The 22,443-nt window shown below is 34.3% G+C and overlaps 1 protein-coding gene across 1 annotated transcript in view; it reads left to right on the plus strand.

The window, feature by feature from the left end:
- Positions 1-610: 610 nt before the first annotated feature.
- Positions 611-22,443, plus strand: part of LOC106114735 (glutamate receptor ionotropic, kainate 2) — a 31,810-nt gene continuing 9,977 nt past the window's right edge. The window contains exons 1-6 of the mRNA XM_013308051.1: positions 611-843; positions 13,987-14,097; positions 14,463-14,624; positions 20,284-20,415; positions 21,775-21,906; positions 22,112-22,278. Of these exons, the coding sequence (XP_013163505.1) occupies positions 14,025-14,097; positions 14,463-14,624; positions 20,284-20,415; positions 21,775-21,906; positions 22,112-22,278 (666 nt within the window). The 5' untranslated portion in view covers positions 611-843; positions 13,987-14,024. The remainder of the gene's footprint in view (positions 844-13,986; positions 14,098-14,462; positions 14,625-20,283; positions 20,416-21,774; positions 21,907-22,111; positions 22,279-22,443) is intronic.

Raw genomic sequence — 22,443 nt, forward strand, 5'->3', positions numbered from 1 at the left:
ATATCATACAACTATAAATATGCAAGACAAAAACAATTACTTCAATTTAATTAAATACCAGTTTTATTAGCAGGCAACACTGAATGATGTAGTGATGTGACATTAATAGCGGTTACACATCGACATGAAATAGCTGTTACAAAAACTGTTATTTGTCAACGTCAAATTCATTATGTGTATTTGTTTGGATGGGAAGGTAGACTTTTAAAATCATTAAATATTATAAATCGTATAAGATGAATCCAAGGTGATTTTTATGGAGGTTCAAAAAGACAGGATAATCTGATGTTTTATATCTAGAATTATTAAAAAAAAACATTAGTAGAAATAACAATTCTGTTATGATGATTATAACGAAAATGCGATAGCGTAAAACAAAATTCCGTATTCCACGGACTTCCCTTCAGCTTAGGGGATGGGGCTGAATGCGGGGTAAGATTACAGCCACCCCAATACGTTTATTGGAATTTCAACTTAATAGTATAACACGTAAGGTACATAATCGTGTAATAATGTCTGATTTATATTATTTTACATAACCATGTCTATGTATTCCCATGAAATAATCAGTAGGATTTCTTCTTTGATGCGATGATGTGTGTTGAGCGAAGTGTGTAGTGTAATTGCTTAAAATAACGTGTGTTCAATTAAAATAATTGTGTTTTTGTGTGTTCTATTGTGTAGTTTATGTGTAAGGTAGTGTTTAATACTGTAAATTATAATAATTTAGATGTTAAATGTTGAATGATTAGTTTGGATAATACTAAGCAAACATGAGATTGTATGAGACAAGAAAATATTGATAATTTCATGTTGCTGTGGTTAGAAGGAAAATTATTAATGGTAAGTTATAATACGACAGTAATTCTCTATTTTTTTACATGTGAAATTTTAAGGTTAAATAGGTTAATGTGATAAATTAAACGATGTCGATAATTGATCTAATTAGTTGTAAGTAGAACATCACTAATATTTGATATTCTTTAATTCTATCAACCGAAAGGCAAAGGTATTCTTGTTTTACTGCCAAATAGTTTTTACTCCAATGAGTTTTTAATTGAATTGGATATTTTTTCTCATTTATTTTATAATACTACTATCCAAAGGAAACTAATACTTTAGTTATAATATTATTACAAATAGAATATTGTGTTTTTTTTAATTAATCTTGATCGATGAAATCAATACAGATTAAAAAAAAAGTTTATATTTGTCAAAATTAATTTAGTTTGTTTTGTTTAAACAGTAAACAATTGTTCCTTAGGGAGAGTTTTCGAGGTTATAATTAGGAATGAATAACTAATATAATAATACGATCTTGTACAATTACCGTGGGTTTCTAAGACTATCTATGTGTTAAATATATCTTTGACACAAAAGAGATAATATGTTTTGAACGGACACTTTGGCGTCAGAATCCCACGGTTAAGGAGTTATTCTTATAGCAACAGTTAAGTTTTTTAAAGTATGTACGTAATTTATATGTATTTTATTTATAACCCTGTTTATTATATAACTTAGGGTCATTAAAATCACGAAAATTTAACAACAAAGTTGTGTTTCTACTTTTTTGCGAAACTTGTTGTGTTGTAAAAACACAATAGGTTAATTAAGGTCTCAATAATTAGGAAAAGAAATTAAATCTATATCTCTAAATGTAAAATAGAAATTTTAAGGAGAAACTTCTCGAAGACATGTTTTTATACTAAGACAATTTGTTTATGAAGATATCGTTTGGAGATACGTTATCCGCTCCTGTGAGTTTCGTTATAAAAAGTTGGTAATTCCTTTTTATTAAACAATATTAATATAAATCGTATATATTTTTATCCAACTGAAAAATAGGGTTATGTTTTTCGCGCGTATATAAGTTTTATTACGTCGCCCCCGACTCCGGTTACGCGTAGTTAAAAAAGAAACTAAATTAGTAGTCTACGTGTTTTTCCAGACTATGTTCTATATCTATGCCAAATTTCAGCGAGATCTGTTCAGCTGTTCTGGAGATATCTTCTAACAAACATCTAAACATTCGCATTTATAATATTACTATCGGTCGCCCGCGACTTCATTCCCACGGAATTAAAAAACATAATAAGTAGCCATTTGTTCTTCCAGATTAAATTCTACATCTGTGCCAAATTTCAGCGAGATCTGTTCAGCAGTTCTGGAGATATCTTCTAACAAACATCAAAACATACGCTTTTATAACATTACTTGCGGTCGCTAGCGACTTCGTTCGTAGCCTATGTGTTCATCCAGACTATGTTCTATATGTAAGCCAAGATTCATGCACTCGTTCTGGAGATACATTCAAACAAACATCCATTAAAATATTCGTATTTATATTAATGCGAAAGATTCCAAATGCATAAATTAAAGTTGTTTTAATTTATGTTTTAATTTAATTTACATCGTACGCTTTATGTCGTTATATGTGATGGTAAAACCTCAACATATGTATGAAATTAGGGTAATCTGAGCCTAGCATTTAGCTCGCGGCATAAGCATTAATCTATCTATATATATAAAAGAAAGTGGTGTTAGTTACACTATTTATAACTCAAGAACGACTTTACCGATATGCCTGAAAATTGTTGAGGAGGTAGCTTAGAGCCAGGAGACGGACATAGGATACTATTTATCCTTTATTTCCGAATTTATACCTTGAATAGCTGCTTTTTATTTAACTTAACATTATAAATGCGAATGTTTGGATTGGATTGGATGGATGTTTGTTTTAAGATATCTCCGGAACGGCTGTATAGGTTTTGCTGAAATTTGTCATAGATGTAGAATATGGTCTGGAAGAACACATAGACTAATTATTTTTTTTTTAATTTCACCGGGACGTAATCGCAGGCGACAGCTAGTACTAACCAAATACAATATTCCTTTGAAAGAAACTTCGCTAATGTGTCAGGAAATAGAAGTTTTTGTATATTACTTGCGTCAGCATAAAACTTTTAATAAGCTAATTTCTAGTTGCAACTTAGTTTGAAAGTTAAAAGATGTTTTATAACTTTAAAGTTGAGATAAATAACTTTAAGATATCTAAGTCGAACAAATGTAGAATTAAAGGAAGGCCTTTTTAGCAGACTTCAAAAATAAGGTTATCACTTCGAATTTACTTTTAATGTATGGTGACCGCGTAACTCCGATCCTGGTGCTGCTGTGCCTGGTGTGCCTAGTGTGCCTGGTGTGTTGATGTGCCTGGTGCTTTTATTTTATATTGAGGTAAATTTCTTTAGCGCTCTAATCTTACCTATCTTACTAATATTATAAATGCGAATGTTTAGATGGATGTTTGGCGGTTTCTCCAGAATGGTTGAACGTATTTTAATGAAATTTGGCACACATGTAGAACATAGTTTGGAAGAACACATAGGCAACTAATTAGGCTTTCGTACCTCTAAAGAAAAAATTCTAAGTTCACGGGAAGTATCATGTAGGTTTTGATTCCCTTGCGAATGACGAAAATTTGCGTAAATTTGCGACATAAACGGTTGTATCTTTTGTTTGCATTGGTTTAGAAGTTTTATTTTTTACAGCACCTAGCGACCGCAGACCTCAACATTTGATATAAATTCCAGCTTGATACCTTCACGTGTTTCTGAGAAAAAGGGTCTTGACAGACGTACGGACAACAAAGTGATCCTATAAGGGTTCCGTTTTTTTGCAATGAGGTACGGAACCCTATAAACGGAACTTTGTTGTCCGAACTATTTGTCAAGACCCTTTATCACTGGAACCCGTGAGATATCAAGACGTTTATATCGAATACTGTGCTCTACTGCCCTAAGCTTCTAAGCCAAAGCAATGAAAAGAAACGCAAAAACCGTTTTTTTCTTATATCTACAGGTTGGTACGACAATCGGTGCACGGTTCATACTTGCACTTGGCTGGTTTTTTTCTTAAAATAACCCACAAAAAAAATCGTAACGGCCGCCATGTTTAAAATTTGACGTTTCTTTTCCTGCGTTGTTCCATTGTTTCTTTTATCGATGTTTTATGAAAGCAAATTACATTTAACATAAGAGTAGGTTTACATACCTATCTATCCTTAGTTACTCAATCGGGTCCGCTTTAAAGTATGTTAACGTACCGTATATCGATTAAACCGAAGCCATAGTAAAGAAGAAGCAATGACATGACGATACTGCCGTGCTTTGTGTTCCTTATATTTTAATCGTAAATTCTATACGTTATTCAATGATCTCTATAGAATGGATAGGTTATTGCTTCAAATTATATTTAAGATATGTTAGTTTGACAATACACTAGATATGGGTTGAGTAAAATCGATTAAGAATTTTTTCAATTTTCGATAGTTGTTCTCATAGAATTTGTGAACAAAAATTACGTGACCATTGTTTTTGAATTACAATATAAATAAATTTGTTTCTCTCTATTCCTACTTTATCCTTCATAACTACATAAAGAAATAACATATTAAACAAAAAATTGCGATGTTGACGAACAGAAAAGATTTTTTTTTTTGAAATTAATTGTGCGATACATAGCCAAATAACTGTAATAAATTCAAAAATAAAATAACTAAATTATAGTAACCAATTGTTGGATTAATATTATTACTTCGATTTTCGATAATTCATAGTTATTCGTTATGCTCGATGGTTCGACACTATGACAACCGTCCATTAAGTACGACATTAATCATTATACAAAAATTAAATCGATATTTTATAGGCGTCAGTTGTCAAATTAATCTATCTTAAATAGACACACTATAGCCGGTCCATATCATATCCGGTTAAAAACTAGGGTTACGGTTTAAATTATGTACCTTTAACCTATGTTCTTACGGCGAAGGGAGACATCTTGATTCTGCCCATATCTGTGAATGTCAAAGATATGTGTGACGCACTGGACCAGCATTCACTATGACCTAGTCACATCACTTAGGGTAACGAGACTATCAGTGGGGACGTATGAGCTGATGATGATACTAGAAATAGTGTCAGGATGGTCAACCATTGGACTTGTAATCTACAGGTTTTGAATTTCATATACATCCAATGATCTTACGGTGAAGGAACACATCGTGTCTGTATTTGCGAGAACTAAGACCTGGCCACTAACTTCAAAATTTAGAAATTGAAAAAACAAATTTTTATCGGTGTCTGTTCACAAAATATAGGTTAGGTTAAAAAAGAAAAGTTCGGGAACACTGCAAAAGATAATGACAGAAGTCATTTTTCCCGCCAATTGTTTTTTTTTTAAATTGTCATGTCGTGAGCGCTGTGCTCTCGTCCATTCTGCCACTGCTATTGTAGACATGCGCCAAAGGATTTTTAAAGAGTCCCTTTTTATTTTTAATTTTTACGTCTTCATTGTTCTGAGCTTGTAGCTATTAATAATTCGTGACATTTTCTAGGCAATTATCCCAGTAAATACTAAGTACAAATTCTTGCCTACATGATAGATATTTTTAAAGTTAAACTACATTGGTATATTGCAGTCTTTCCCAAAGTGGGTGATAACGCCCCCTTGTGGGCGTTGCAGGTCTCAAGTTGCAGGTTATAGTAAAAGTTTCGTTTACAATTCTCCGTTAATATACATATATAGGTCACAATAATTAATTTAATTTGAAGTTATAGTGGTTTTTAAACATGTGAAAATATGTGGGCGCTAAAAAATATTTATTCTCAAAGTGGGCAGTAGACAAAATAAGTTTAGGAAACAATGGTACTGCGTTAACTTCAAAAAGCTCGACAGAATCTTCAGAGCGCCATATTTCATTACCTCGATGGATGCATATCACAACGACGAAGTTCTCGCGTAATACCTCGCACAGCTGCGTTGTGGTATACTTTGACCTTAACGATATCTCCAAGCAGTTAAGATTTAGGGGTCTTCAAGTAAAGAACGTACTCCCTTAAAGACCGGCAAGGCATCTGCAGTTCCGGCGTTATGGATGTTCATGGACTGCTTTGCCCCCTTTTCCAATAAAAAAAAAAACTTTTTCCAAACAGAATTCTTAACTCCCTTTATCGTCTTTTGTTTTTTTTTTTTTTTTATCTTGAGAATGAATAAATTTATATTTTTCGCATATTGATTTAAAAAAAAAAAACAAACGTGTACTGGCAATATTTTTGACGTTTCAAAGAGAACCGTTTTTAATCTGTACAATTTTGCCGCGCTCTGTTTATATAGCAAATAGCGATGTAAAGCAAAGCGGGCATAGATGTCAGTTTCTTTTTAGTTTCTCTTTCTATTTTTGTGTTGCGAAAATACTGATATTAATTTAATTTTAAAGCTTCGTGCTTTTTGATGCAAATTTTTGTTTCGCATTTAAAATTCAAAACAAAGTTCGTTTTATGCATTTTCATAGTTTTAGTCGCTGTAAGTTCAAATTGCATTTGACTAAAATGCAATTTGATTATAAAAAATTCTAAATTAGTAATCTTACGTTTGGATGTCTGTTTGAAGATATCTCCTAGATGTAGAACATAGTCTGGAAGAAGAAGAACACAAAGGCTACTAATTATGTTTGTTTTAATTCCGCGCGGACGGAGTCGCGGGCAACAGCTAGTTATAGTACAAATTAAAGTATTCGGTTAAATTCTTGTTGAGGTTAATTTTGTATATCGCAAAAATTTACATTTGCATGTTTAAATAAAAGGATAGTTTGTCTTATATATAAAATTCTCGTGTCACAATTTCCGTTCTCATACTCCTCCGAAACGGCTTGACTGATTCTCATGAAATTTTGTAAGCATATTGAATAGGTCTGACAATCGGCCAACATCTATTTTTCATCCCCCTAAATGTTAAGAGTGGTCCACCCCTAATTTTTATTTTTTAAACAAACACACGGATGAAGTCGCGGGCGACAGCTGGTATTTTATAAACACAAAATTAATGTTTTTACTTATAATTTATTTTCTATTTTACTAGATAATGTATATGAATGACGACATTTTTAAATAAAAATCCAGCTGTAAAATACAGATTATGCGACACTCGTAAAGAGGAAACAATTGGCACATAATGTTTTTTGATTAACGAACGAAAATAACAGATTACGTAGCGCGCTGTCAAATAAATGGCGGGAGAAGATTGAATTTTACGTAATAAATTAAAAAAAAGTTTTCAAATGAATTACATTAAATTGTTATGAGAAATAATAATTTTTAATTATTTAAAATACTTCAAATTTACACAATAATTTAAGTGAGTTTAAGTGTTTTTTGTGACATTTTATATTTGTGACACACGGTCCCATAGGTTGACAGACAAAAAATAATTTTAAATTTTTTAAAAGCAACACGTTTTTTATTTAATCTTTAAAATAGGTCAAGCCAGAGTTAATTTTAAGGTTATAAATGGTTTTATTCAAACATTAAGAAGTATTGAATTTCCTTTTAATTATATACATTTCTTTTTGACTTTACAAAATTTGAATCGTCACGATTCGTATAAACTTTAACAGAATTGAAGAAACTGATATATAAACACGGCTAAACACTCACGTATATTCGTCCGGTGGCATCGACTAGTTTCAAGCATATCGGGGGCCCCAGGATGTGTGGGACTGGTATTATTTCGCGGACGCGGCCCGTCGCTCACTGGAAAAGAATCGATGAAGAAATTTCAACAAAGTTTTCTTATTATACAAAGAACATTTGAAGAATAATGCAAAGTAAACGCATTTTGGTCGTGATTTACCAAAATGGACGAGGATAAAGAAAAATATAGATTTATAATAAAGTCTAAAGTTATAAGAATATATAATATATTGTTTGAAAAGAAACTTCTTTGTTACTGTAATAAGAATTGAAAACTTGGCTATATTTTGGTGCGACTGAAAAAAAATTTTCCTATCTAGCCGTCGCCCGCGACTCCCACCGCGTGAAATTTAAAAAAGCTTAATTAGTTCTCGGTAATTATTGGCATTTTTCTCGTCTTTTAAACATTCCTTAGACTTACACGCACATTGCAAGACCAAGATAAGATAAATCTGTTCTCTAGTTTTAGCGAGACTAACGAACAACAATTGATTTATATATATATAATACTAGTTGTCGCCCGCGACTCCGTACGCGTGGATATATAAAAAACTTAATTAGTGTAGTCTATGTGTTCTTTCATACTATGTTCTATACTTATGCCAAATTTAATAGAGATCTGTTAAGCCGTTCTTGAGATATCTTCAAACACCCATTCATCCTTCCACATCACATTCATCTAAACATTCGCATTTATAATATTAGTAAGTTAAATATAAAGCAGCTTTTCAAGGCATAAATTAAAAAAAAAATGAATAAATAGTATCCTATGTCCGTCTCCTGGCTCTAAGCTACCTCCTCAACAATTTTCAGTCATATCGGTAAAGCCGTTCTTGAGTTATAAATAGTGTACACGAGTTTCTTTTATATATATAGATTAAGCAGTTTTGTCGGCATTTTAAAATGTATATATTAGTGGACTGATTAGTGAAAGAGTGTCGGTGGCTCAGGGGTTACGTTTGAATTCCGTCATATACCAATGTGTTCTTCGATTTCCATATGTACATTTATCCTTTGTTTTTAGTGTGAAGGAAAACATGGTGATGCTGCACATATCTGTGAATGTCAAAGATATGTGTGAAGTGACGCACTGGACCAGCATTCACTATCACCTAGTTAACTTAGGGTAGACTCTGAGACCCTCAGTGGGGACCTATAGTGAGTTACATATGGGATTATTCATAGATCTGTATTCAACAGGAGACTTTTTATTTAAAACGGTTTATTATTTTTATACATAAGTACCATTTTGTCATCTGTATTGTTCCATTATATATCAAAGCAACAGGCTCGACCCTAATCTAGAATCTAATTTATTTATTGGTATGTCATTCATCCCTCCGCCTCGACCCGAGGTGAAAGAGCGCATTCGATCCGACATAAATCAAGACAACAGCCGCCATCTTGATTTTCTAATAAGACGCGAAACGTTGTCATATTTCGAGTATTTTAGGTTAGTTAATTATATAATAGATGGATGGATGTTTGAAGATATCTCTGGATGGTTCTCGCTGATATTTGTTATAGATGTAGAACAGTCTTTCCCAAAGTGGGCGATAACGCCCCCTTGTGGGCCCTGCAGGTCTCAAGGGTAAGAGATCCAGAAAGAAAATGGTGGCGTTGTGTAGAGGCCTGGTGGGGGTGATTTGTAATTTTATTTAGCTAGGAGGCCTCTCAGCAACAACTTGTGAACATCAACTAATATGAATTAAAAGATTGCTTAAACTCGAATATGGTGGCACTAAAAAATATTTATTCTCAAAGTGAGCAGTAGACAAAATAAGTTTGGGAAGCACTGATGTAGAATATAGTCTGCGCGGACAGAGTCGTAGACGAATATATCGTTGGTGGTCGTAGTTAAGTGATATTACGTTGCGATGTTTTTACTTTTTATGACAATCAAAGACATGGTTCTTAAAAATTAAGGAATATATATAAATGTACAATGTAATTAAAGGAGCGAGTAAAATTTGTTTTCTTGTTAATTAAAGGCGGAGTTTATTTACAGAAAAACAAACTAAGGTCATTGAACTTTAGATTGTAAATTTGTTTAGAACTTACATTGAACCATTGCTATAAAAATTGTTTCTAATCTTACTAATATTATAAATGCGAATGTTTTGATGGATGTTTGAAGATATCTCCGGTACGGCTAAATGAACCTTCAAGTAATTTGTCATAGATGTAAAATATAGTCTGGAAGGACTCATAGGCTACCCGTTAAGTTTTTGTTTAATTCCGCTCGGACGGAGTCGCGAGCGACAGCTAATGAGTGATAGATTGACTCTGTGTTTTAGGCAATATCATTGATTATATTATGTCGCGTCTATTTATAATCTAACGCCTAGCAGCATTATTATAGCGTTTGAAAAATAAGTATAGCAAGAAGGAAATCTCAACTTTAAGCATTGTTAAAAATTGATTTTCGTTGTGTACTTATCCCGGATCGTGTCCCGTCTATCTACAGACCGCAACGAAGCCCTGGCGACTCCATTAGAGCGTTATGAATATTAACGGGGGACACGCGCCTAGCGTTTTGTTGGTACATTTTGTGGGCAGAATACGTGCTTGTGACACACGGCTTGTTAAAATGACGAGCTTAAAATACGGCGATTGCTTGGAAATGACAGCTTTTGCTACCTTTAAAATCTATCTACATTATTAGTTTGAATTCATAACATAGCTACAAACTATTTTGGCGGTGCTAACATCACCAAATAATACGGTCCTTCGTACACAAGGTAGCGTAAATCGTCGCAACAAATATGCGTGGTTTTTTCGCTGCGCGCGCTCAATTCGCACGACGTTGAACCGTCGCGACTACATGTCAACTTTAAAAGATTGCTGCGACTTTTCTTACAACGTTCTTGACAAACATGTCGGCGATACGCGCTATGTACGAACCTCTGATATTGTATTTCGTAAGTTGCTTAGGGACTAAAATCACCAATTTCGAAGATTTAAGTTGCCTTTTGTATCATCAGTTAACTATACGTCCCCACTGAGGGGCTCTTAGCTTACTGGACCAATTGCGGGTTGGTTGACTTCACACATATCTTTGAAATTTCATCGCAGATATGTGCAGATTGCATCACGATGAGGAGAAATGTACATATGTAAATCGCGGGATTCGAACCCAGGAGCTGCAGATTACAAGTCAAATGCTTAACCCTAGAGCTAAGCCTGCCTTGTGTAAAGTTCCTTAAAATTATTTTAAAAGTGCGCGACCCTTATCGTCTGTGTGTCACAACAATATGCAGTGCTGAACAAAGAGATCATTCGAGCGCTGTTTGCGGAATGAGCCTGGAATGGGCCGCGGCTTTGCATTCCCCTACACCCCAGTGTTGTGACGTCACAGGAATTTATTCATCTAAACCAGGGTATTTTATTATTTCTTGAACGACTTAATATTGTTTGTGCGTAGTGAAATATTGTTCGTAATTTTTTAAGTCTAATTCATGTGCCTCTACACCAGTCTTTCCTAAAGTGTGCGATAACGCCCCCTTGTGGGCGCTGCAGGTCTCAAGTTGCGGGTTATAGTAAAAGTTACGTTTACAATTCTCCGTTAATATACATATATAGGTCACAATAATTAATTAATTTAATTTGAAGTTATAGTGGTTTTTAAATATGTGAAAATATGGGGGGCGCTAAAAAAATATTTATTCTCAAAGTGGGCAGTAGACAAAATAAGTTTGGGAACCACTTTTCTATACTATTGGAGGTTGGCTGTTAGCTTAGTGAATGTCTTCCATCTTACGCTATACAAAAGGGGCTAGACAAAGTACATTCGCTAAGAAGCGATTAAATAGACAACTTCAAAATTGTAAAGACACGCGCGACAATCACGTGACTTATCAAAAATTACTGCCAGTTCGTTCTGGAATCGCTACTGAGCGAATTTACTTTGTCTAGCCCCGCAGGTTGAAGACGATGGTAATGTTGGTCCATTCCTTGGTGCACCTCAGCCAAGATTTATTTTGCCTAACCCGTCTCTTTCCTGCAATTTTGTCAATCACAATGAATTAGAGATGATGGTATTTCCCGTGTCGCAAAAGTCGAAAGTCTTTAAACCCGAAATTATAATATTTAAAAAACTTTATCAAATTGCATCTAAAAATGGCGGTCATTGAGGTCAACACCAATTGCAAATATTATGGTATAAATTATTTACCCTTATTGGATACAAAAATGTCTGTTGCCCGCGAATCCCTTCCCGTGGAATTAAATTCCTTTCCAAAAAATTACGTCTTAGGGGCCTTTAAGAAAAGAGCGTACACCTTCTTTAAAGGCCGGCAACGCGTCTGCGGTTCCTCTGGCGTTGCGGATGTCCATGGGCGTCGGATCAAATTTTAGGCGATTCGTTGCTCGTTTGCCTCCTTATCCTATATAAAAAAGCTTATGCCTATGTGTTCTTCCAGACTATGTTCTACATATATGCCAAATTTAATCAAGATCCGTTGAGTCATTCTGAAGATAACTTTAAGCAAACATCCATCTAAACATTCGCATTTATAATATTAGTAAGATATCGTAGACAGCAATGGCCGCCATTTATCAGATTTGACGTTTGCATTATGTGACGTTTAATTGGAATGACATATGACATTTCTCCCTTTTTCCGTACATCTGACATTTGCCTTATTGTAGAGGAATTTATTTCTAGGTTAGATGTGACGTAATTTTTTTATGAGGTTATTTTTTTTAACGGAAACAGTAAATCAAGCAAGAATGATATATGACACAATATTCTTGGTAAAAACAGTCGAAATCAAGAGGCAGAAAATAATACGAACCTTAATTCGAATCAAATTGAATTACGGTATTATATATTTTAGGGAGCGTCGGTCGTTCAGGGGTCAAGCACTTGACTTGCAATCTGCAGGTCCTGGGTTCGAATCCCGCCATGTACCAATGTGTTTTTACATTTCCGATTTACATATGTACATTTATCCGATGTTCTTACGGTGAAGGAAAACATCGTGATGCAACCTGCACATATCTGAGAAGAAATTCAAAGATATGTGCGAAGTCAACCAACCCGTACTTGACCAGCGTGGTTGACTATGGCCTAATCACCCTTAACTTAGGGTAGGCTCCGAGCCCCTCGGTGGGGATGTACAGTGAGCTGATGATGAAGTAGTCTATGTGTTCTTCCAGACTATGTTCTACGTCTATGTCAAATTTCAGCGTGATCTATGCACGTTCTGCAGATATCTTCATAAAAACATCCATCCATTCGCACTTATAATATTAGTAAGATATAAAATTCTCGTGTCACAATGTTAGTTACCATATTCGGAAACGGCTTGACCGATTTTTATAAAATTTTATATGCATATTCAGTAGCTATGAGAATCGACTACTATTTTTTAATCACGCGTTGACGGAGTCGCGGGCGACAGCTAGTAATCTATTTTATACTAGCTGTTTAGTAGTCTATGTGTTCTTCCAGACTATGTTCTACATCTTTGCTAAATTTTATCAAGATCTATTCAGCCGTTCTAGAGATATCTTCAAACAAACATCCATCTAAACATTCGCATTTATAATATTAGTAAGATGTAAACATAACTAGCTGTCGCCCGCGACTCCGTAGGCGTGGATATATAAAAAAACTTAATATATAGATAATTTAAATAAAAAGCAGCTCTTCAAGGCATAAATTCGAAAAAAAATATGAATAAATAGTATCCTATGTCCGTCTCCTGGCTCTAAGCTACCTCCTCAACAATTTTCAGGCATATCGGTAAAGTCGTTCTTGAGTTATAAATAGTGTAACTAGCACGACTTTCTTTTATATATATATGTTTCGATCATTAGACGACCACTTGTAAAGGCCAAAGAAAGGCGAAATTACAATATTAAGAGCACTTTACTGTACCTTCCTAAAGAGCTCTTGTTCGTACCCAAAATTGCTTGAAGGAAGAGCTAACACAGTTTGCTTTAGTCTTTTGTTATAGCCAATTAGGTATACAAAGGCATTGTCTTATAAGACCTCAAAACGTGAGTTTCAGAGACCAAAATCTCCGTTTAAAACATATCAGCTGTCGCCCGCGACTCCGTGCGCGCAGATTAAAAAAAAACTTAATTAGTAGCCTATATGTTCTTCCAGACTATCTTTTTTTTTACTTATATTATAAATGCGAATGTTTGGATGGATTAATGTTTGTTTAAAGGAACGAATCAACGGATTTCGATGAAATTTGGTACATGTAGAACATAGTCTAGAAGACCACTTAAGCTACTTATTAAGTTTTTAATTCCGTGCGGACGGAGTCGCGAGCGATAGCTAGTTAAACATAAATATCGGTCATTGACTGGGCATTAGTGAACCTGGCTCCCTGTTAAAAGCGCGTACAAACACACACATCTTATCTTCTTACTAATATTATAAATGAGAAAGTTTAGATGGATGGGAAGACTTTGATTGACAAGATGTTTGTTTCATCACCAGGTGGCGAATGCAGGCGTTTGCGGTGATGAGGTGACACTATGTGGCGCGAGTGGCGCTGGCTCCTGGTCTTGCTGAATGCCGTGGCCGCTCTCTCGCCTGTCATTAAAATTGGTGAGTAAAGTATGGATGAGAGAGAGTCTAAAGGATTGTGATGCTTTTCTCACATATAGAAGTGGCTCTAACCATAGTTTCTCCTTTATATTGTATTTTATTTATAGTATAAAAGGTATCATCATTGTACAGCCGTTTTATTCCTTTTTAATATAAAAATGACCGTTGCCCAAAGACATCTGCACTACAGAAAAAGAATATACTGCGTACCATTCAGAGATAAAAGAGGATTAGCAGAGGAAACTTGTTATACATCTTCTCTCACCCAAACCCACATTCTAAACTTATTTATTTTATAAAATTCATCCTGTTAAACGAGCGCCTAAAAATCTCAAACTGTCTTGTTCACTACTTTTTTTCCGCAGGCGCCATATTCACAGAAGAGGCACGCGGCGGCAGCGCAGAGCTCGCTTTCAAGTACGCCGTGTACAGGATAAACAAGGAGCGCAATCTGTTACCTGGAAGTACACTCGTCTATGACATACAATACACGACATCTAGAGACACTTTCAGGACTTACAAGAAAGGTTAGTACTTGGTTCTTACGTGTTTCACTTTTAGGTTGATATGAGGGTATTTTGGTGGCTGTATATATTCAATTGGGACTAAAAACGACGGAAAATATGATAATGGTAAGAGCGGTTGAATTAAGATGAATTTTGGAATTTATACAGGGTGTCCCAAAAGGTTACATACATAGGAAGGGGGATGATAGGGGTGGACACAAGGGTCACCAGAAAAATAGAATAAAAATTCCCCTCTGGGTATTAAAAAAAATAAATGGCATTTTTATACTAAAAACTTAAAAATTTTACACCTTCTGGGGCAATTTTGTGACCAATGACCTACAAATATTGCTACATTTAAAAAAAAAGCTATTATGTTATCGTCAATAACCCTTTATCCTTGTGTCCACCCCTATCATCCCTCTTCCTATGTACGTAACCTTTTGGGACACTCTGTATAATAAAATAAAAAGACAAAATGAAAATATGAAATAGAATTGTGAAATTAAAATTATCAGCACGCACTGTTAGAAGATATACGAGGATTTACAATTAATATAAATAAGATAAAAAAGGAAGAAAAAACATAATATGTTCTAAATACAAAAATATAAAAATTATGATTAAAACACGTGTAAAAAGGTTCCGTATCTGTTGGCAACAGGGACCTTATGCACCTGGTGGTTATAAGTGAAACTAAATTACACAGCTCATTAGCGCCCCCCTGTCATATTTAAATGTGCCACAAGAAAGATCCTTGTCGCTGTTTGGTGCGTCATCAACAAGGGTTGAATTGGTCATTGGGATTTTCAATTTCGATTTTTTTAAGTTCCAAACTAAAAAGTTTTCATATGTAAAATCAAAAAAACAACAAAAGCATTTGCCTTTTACAAAAAAAAACAAAAGCCATCTGTCAAAGTCGAATGACAGGGAATGTCATTGCCATTCACGCGAGCGACACAGATAGCTAACAGCTCTTCATTCATTGTTAAAAGCACAAAGAAATCTGTGGAAATGATATTTCATTGTGTTTTACAATAGGTCTTTCTGGAAACATTGACGCCTACCTCGTTAAAAGCAAAGCGATGTTGTGATTCTACATTGAATATTATTAATCGAAATATTACGCATTCAAAATGGCGACCTTTTTAAATACATAGTCTTTTCAAAGTTTAAACGTCGAATACAAGCAATAAAATACATTTTAAATTTGTCTTATTTCAATAAAACACCTAATAAATGATTAAAGTGTACTTAAGTAGTTTAGTATTTTTTTAATATTTAAAACTAGTGTTTGACAGCATGTTTTTAAAAGTAATTTACCGTTAATTTAACACGTTAAATGATGCTTGTTAATTTAATTTTATTAAAATAATGTGCAAAATGACTATATTGTAGAAAATATTTAACCTTTCGTCGAGTTAGTGTGATTTTAAAGTAATATTTTATTTTCCGCTTCAAAGAGCGCCTGTTAAATTTCACGAGCAATTTCTCTTTCCCCTTTCTTTGTAGTCAAGACTAGGCGTCATGGTTAGTATGCGGATTGAGTGCTTTTATAAAATTTAGCAGTTATTTATAGTTTATGTTGATTATTCGACTTTAAAATTTCAATAATATATGTAGATCTTAATTTAATATCACTAGTATGAGTGTTGAACAATTTTTTTTAAAGTTCGATGTTATGCATATAGATTAAATATTTTACGTTCATCCTTTTCCAATTTTAGTCAATACACTTTCAACTTTTCACGTTTTGTTTGAATATTATCAAAGTTTTGAACACAGAGATTACCCACGTCGTTTTATTTCGAATCAAATTTTATCTAGCATATAATGTTTACCAAGACTAACTACTACTAATATTATAAAGAGGAAAGTTTTTTTTATATTACAAACTGGTAAACGAGCGAGCGGCCATCCGAAATCACCACCAGCGAAGCGACCATCACCCATAGACATCCGTAATATAATCGACGGAGGAGGGGATGCACAGAAAGATAATAATTTCCCTTCCAATGCATCCTCATCCGGTAAGTCCACTTCCATTTTTGGACGCACACTCATCAGACTGTACGCGGAATATCTTCCACTTGACGGCTGTCTTCTGTGTAATCGTGGTATTGCAGCGTTATAACGTATGAAACGAATAAACTCATAAATTGTTTTGGAGATCATTACGTCATTTTGGTGAATACAGGCCGCTTATTCGTTTGACATCTTGTAATATAAAAAACATATCAGGATCGCGCCAAATGCCCGTGATTTCTACCTACAAATTGTTGTGTATAACGATTCTATTTATCAATTTATAACACTTGGAGTTTTTAAAGAGATTCCGTGACCTTTGACGAAATAAGTCATCAAGATAGCGTCTTGATTGGACGCTGAGTTTAGCACGAACTTAGGTCGTTGTGGTCGTTTTAAGTCTTAAGTTTTTAGGTCAATTGACTATCTATACTAATAATGAATTACAGACAAGTTTTGACGAGAATTTTCATAGTCAAATAGGTTTAGATTTAGTTGTCGCCCTTTGGTCGAAGTTGGACCACGTAATAATTATGTTTTGATTAAAATAAACGTTTAAAATATTATAGATGACATTATTATTATCATCATCATATATCATTAGAAATGCACACCCATGAGCTCGAAACTAGTCCCGCCACCGGACGAATATAAATGAGTGTTTAACCGTTTTTATATAAGTTCATTCTTAAGGGGTTACTTTTTGCGCCTATTTACATGGCGTCGTCAAACACAATGTTACGATATTGACAAGTGTGGTGTCACGTGAATAGGTTTTTTATTTTTTAATTAACAACTAGTCTTAATCTTTTTATATTCTAGCATAATTTCCTTGTTTCGCACGTTTATTCACCTAAAGGTTTTGGATGCTAGTATTAAAAAAGTTCTCACAATTTATTCTCAAAATGCGTTAGAGTTTTAGAACGTTGTAAACGCAAAGGTAACCAATTTATTTGAAGCAGATTTTGAAACGTAGCAGTTTGGATACGTTCCAAAAATACAAATTTCACAGATTGGGGAAGGTAAACGTAAAATATTTTAAGGTTATAGTTACTTCTTTGGGTTGATTACTAACTGTGCTCGCGACTTCATTCGCGTGGTTGTCGATTACATTTTTCTTCGCTTCTATTGGTCGCAGCGTAATGTTATATAGCTTAAAGCTTTCCTCTATAAATGGACTATTCAACAAAAAAGGAATTTTCAAATCGGACAAGTAGCTACTGATATTCTTCCACTTTATAATATTAGTATAAATTATCCTACGTTTTAACCAAAGCAAAAAATATAAAATAGACAGAACTGATATATAAACACGGCTAAACACTCACGTATATTCGTCCGGTGTCGGCACCGACTAGTTTCGAGCCCATCGGATGAGTGGTACTGGTATTATTTCGCGGACGCGGCCCTCAGCTCACTCAGTTAAGTATAATGTCTCACGAAAGTTTGAATAATTTAAACTAGACAGAGTTTATTTTTCGCTTTTTTAAAAATAACTGAATAAATTTAACAATAATGATTATATGGAATATTATGTTTCTCAACTTAATTTAAACTTTGAATTTAAATTCATTTTACAGTTTATTAGTTAGTTAATATAGAACTTAAAAGACCATAGGAAAAAGGCACATAATAAAAACATACAGAACATTCTTTGCAGGCACTAATTCGAGCATTTGATTAAAAGATTTCTCTTTATTTTCTCAGTTCTTTTGAAGTGTGGATGCTAAGAATCTTTTTGTACGTTTCCATTTCAACGCCTTTCAACAGACTTGTGTTTACTCAACACTTGTTTAAAGATATAAAGACGCAGACACTTTCTTCATAACTTTATTTATATAATTCTTTATGAAAAGAGAATTTTTAACAGCGATGTATAATCAAAAAAAAATGTTATAGTTCTTTATATATTGTCCGTAATAAACGAGATTATTAACATGATTAAGCTGTTTGAGCTTCCGAAATTCGGGCACTTGAATGCGCTGATATGTTTCTTACGAGCAGTATATTAGAAAAAATTTAACAGTGGTAGAGCCCGCTTTAACATCTTCGCACGAATTGTCCCGGCTCCCCCGGTGTAATACCACGACCACACAGAAGACAGGCGTCAAGTGGAAGCAATTCCGCGTACAGTCTGATGAGTGTGCGTTCCGGAGGCCTTATTTAGTCCTCTTTCCCTTCCCACCTATTTTCTTATAAGAAAAGGATGGGAAGTGGAAGTGGACTTTCCGGATTAGAGGATGCATGGAAAGGGAAAATATTTTCTTTCTGTGCATCCTCTCCTCCGTCGATTAAAAGTAGGCAACGTATATGCTATTGCATATGTCTATGGGCAACGGTTACTTCGCTATTTCAGCGATTTCAGGTGGACGCTCGCTCGTTTAGCACCTTATGATATAAAAAAATAGAGAGAGTCTTCGAAATAGATTCAGCTGTTTAGACAGGTCACAATGAAAGCAGTTAGATGGCTGGAAATTTAATTTTAAACTTCTTTCTCATTGAAATAATTTATCGATATCTCTTTAAATACTGTATAATAAAAGTTAAAATTAACAAAGTTTAATTGTAACATTAATTTGTGTCAAAATGGTGTTACTTCTAATAATTAATTTCAACTTTAACGAAGAGATAAAAGTGTCACTGAACAAGACAATTTTAATGATAGATTAGTTAACATTATAGTTAATTAAATTACTAACGATCAGTCCCTTAGTGTTACTCAGAATCTTTTAAAGGTTGTAATAACAGTTGTTTAATGTACATTAATATAGCACCATCTTAAATACTACTTAAGAATTGTAATAATCTGAATATGTCCTTTTGTATTTAGTATTCTACTCAAATCAAAGTAAAAAACTATAAACAAGCTTTGTTCTTTGTGAAGGAAAACATGTTGATGCTGCACATATCTGTGAATGTCAAAGATATGTGTGAAGTGACGCACTGGACCAGCATTCACTAAGACCTAGTCACATATCTTAGGGTAGGCTCCGAGACCCTCAGAAGGACGTGTAGTGAGTCGATAATGATGATTACTTTTTCTCACAGAATTATATAAAATTAGCTTTGTATATTACTTCACTTTTATGTAGGATTTTCGCAAAATGACTAAAGAAGATTGCATGTAGCTGAAATGCGTATGCTAAGATGAATGTGTGGTGTGACAAGAAAGGATAAAGTTAAAAATGTGTATATTAGAGGAAGTTTGAAAGTAGCGCCAGTGATCGAGAAATTGAGGAGTAAAAGGTTAGCGTGGTTTGGACATGTTATGCGGAGAGATGATGGGCATATAAGCAAAAAAGTAATGAGATTGAATGTGGATGGCTACAAAGGTAGAGGAAGACCAAAAAAAGTATGGAATGACCGTGTGAAAGAGGATATACGTAGGAAGGGGGTAGATTCGGATATGACGCAGATGTATGGAGGAGTAGTACATACTGTGCCGACCCTCAATCGGGAAAAGGACAGGTTGATAATGATGACTAAAAAAAGTTGAATATCGTAATGTCTGCCGCGTATAAAATTTGACGTACCTCTGTTTAAGATTTCAATTGAAACTAAAGATAGAAGTTTACTCCAAGGATCTTTCTTAGTGACATTAACCTGAATGGATTAAGAGGGACAGTTGCTTTGTACTTATCTTTTTTATTTTCAGCGTGTACGCAGATCCGCGCAGGAGCTGTTGCATTATTAAACAGTGCGGGACCACTGTTGGGCGCAACTTTAGGCGCCATGTGTAGAACGTTACACGCACCTCATTTGACAGTCGCACACAATATGCCTGAATGTAAGTTAACTAGTTTTAGATATTATTAGTGTTAGGAAGAAACTGAAGAAACACTAGTCTTACTAAAATGTCGATGTTTATGTCCCCTCACTAATTAATCTGACACTTGACTTGGCGTGCCATTCGTGCTAAAGGATTCTAATTAATTCCAACTAAAATTAGTAAGAACGCTTTGGCGCGAATGGTACGCTTTCGTTACAAAGTCAAGTGTCAGATAGATGTAGTAAGCGGACATAAACGTTGATATTTTAATAAGGCTAATGGTGCGCCCATACACCAGCATTCTTTCGGAATTTCTTCCTAACAATAAGTATATGGGCCCAAACATATCAGTCTCTAACTCCTACTTTTATAGGCGCCTGAATGAATTCAGATGCCTATTATAATTAATGCGGCCCTGTGTAAATGCTTACTATATATCAGTGGTTCCCAAACTTATTTTGTCTACTGCCCACTTTGAGAATAAATATTTTTTTAGCGCCCCCATATTTTCACATATTTAAAAACCACTATAACTTCAAATTAAATTAATTAATTATTGTGACCTATATATGTATATTAACGGAGAATTGTAAACGAAACTTTTACTATAACCCGCAACTTGAGACATGCAGCGCCCACAAGGGGGCGTTATCGCACACTTTGGGAAAGACTGCTCTATATATGAAAATCCACCTTTATTATCTTCAAAGGTATTCTGGGATCCTTTTGGATCTTTATATGATAGTGTACTATTAATATTAAACATACTTTGTAACTGATGATTGACGAGCACCAAGCTATCTTTTTTATATAAAACCTTTTTGTAAGATATATTTGAATTACAAAGGTTGACCCAATATTGATGTAACATATAAGAACTATTAAGAATTTTATAAATATATGTATATATGAGAAATATTGAAGAAAAAATTTAAGAAAGTAATGAGATTGTAGATGGCTACAAAGGTAGAGGAAGAGCAAAGAAAGTATGTATTGCGTTCAAGAGAATATGCGTAAGAAGTGGATTAGATATGACGGCTTATACGAGATGTATGGAGTACATACTGTACCGACTCCCCTTAAAAATTTCTGCGTAAAAATAATGGATTAAATAGAAACAATATTGTATTTTAAACTGATATATAAACACGGCTAAACACTCACGTATATTCGTCCGGTGGCACCGACTAGTTTCGAGCCCATGAAGAAGGGCCCCCGATGGGCTAGAAACTAGTCGGTGCCGCCACCGGACGAATATACGTGAGTGTTTAGCCGTGTTTATATATCAGTTTAGTATAATGTCTCACGAAAGTTTGAATAATATAATATTGTATTTTGCTTTGTGTATCCTTTACTTTTATTTTTTTTTAATTTCAGCGGTTAATACATCAGATTTCTTTACAATAAATTTGTATCCATCGCGGGATCTTATGGATAAAGCCTTTGTGGAACTAACGGCTTACTTAAACTGGACGAGAATGGGAATCATATACGAAGACTATGGATACGGTAAGATTACTAACTTAATTAGACCTCTATCCAGAATTTACCTTAGTAACCGTAATAAAAAAAAGTTGGGTTTCTTATTAAAACCTTATTCGTCGTATTATAAATTAAACATTTTTGTAAGTAAAATAATTTATTACCTCTAAAAAATTTTTGGGCAATACCAAAAATTATAATTCTAAATCCGTACCTGTATTTTAAATTCCAGGAGAAATAAATATATTGAACATGGCGAGTGACGGTCGCGATATGTACACTGTCCGTTGCGCGGATTCTAAGGACTACCGGCGTGGGCTGCAGCAACTGAAGGCGCAACGGATATCGCACATTATTGTAGACACTGACCCGAAGCATTTGAGACAGTTCTCTAGGGCTGTGAGTTGGTCGATTTTTTAATATGCTTTTTTTTCGTAAAATTATTAAATTAAGTTAGTCAAATCAGTGTAGAATTAAAAAAGTAACCTATAATATGCATCTTACTAATATTATAAATGCGAATTATTAGTTGGATGGATGTATGGATGTTTGTTTGAAGGTATC

Source organism: Papilio xuthus, unplaced genomic scaffold (genome assembly GCF_000836235.2).
Source record: "Papilio xuthus unplaced genomic scaffold, Pxut_1.1 DF829660.1, whole genome shotgun sequence".
NCBI lineage: Eukaryota > Metazoa > Arthropoda > Insecta > Lepidoptera > Papilionidae > Papilio > Papilio xuthus.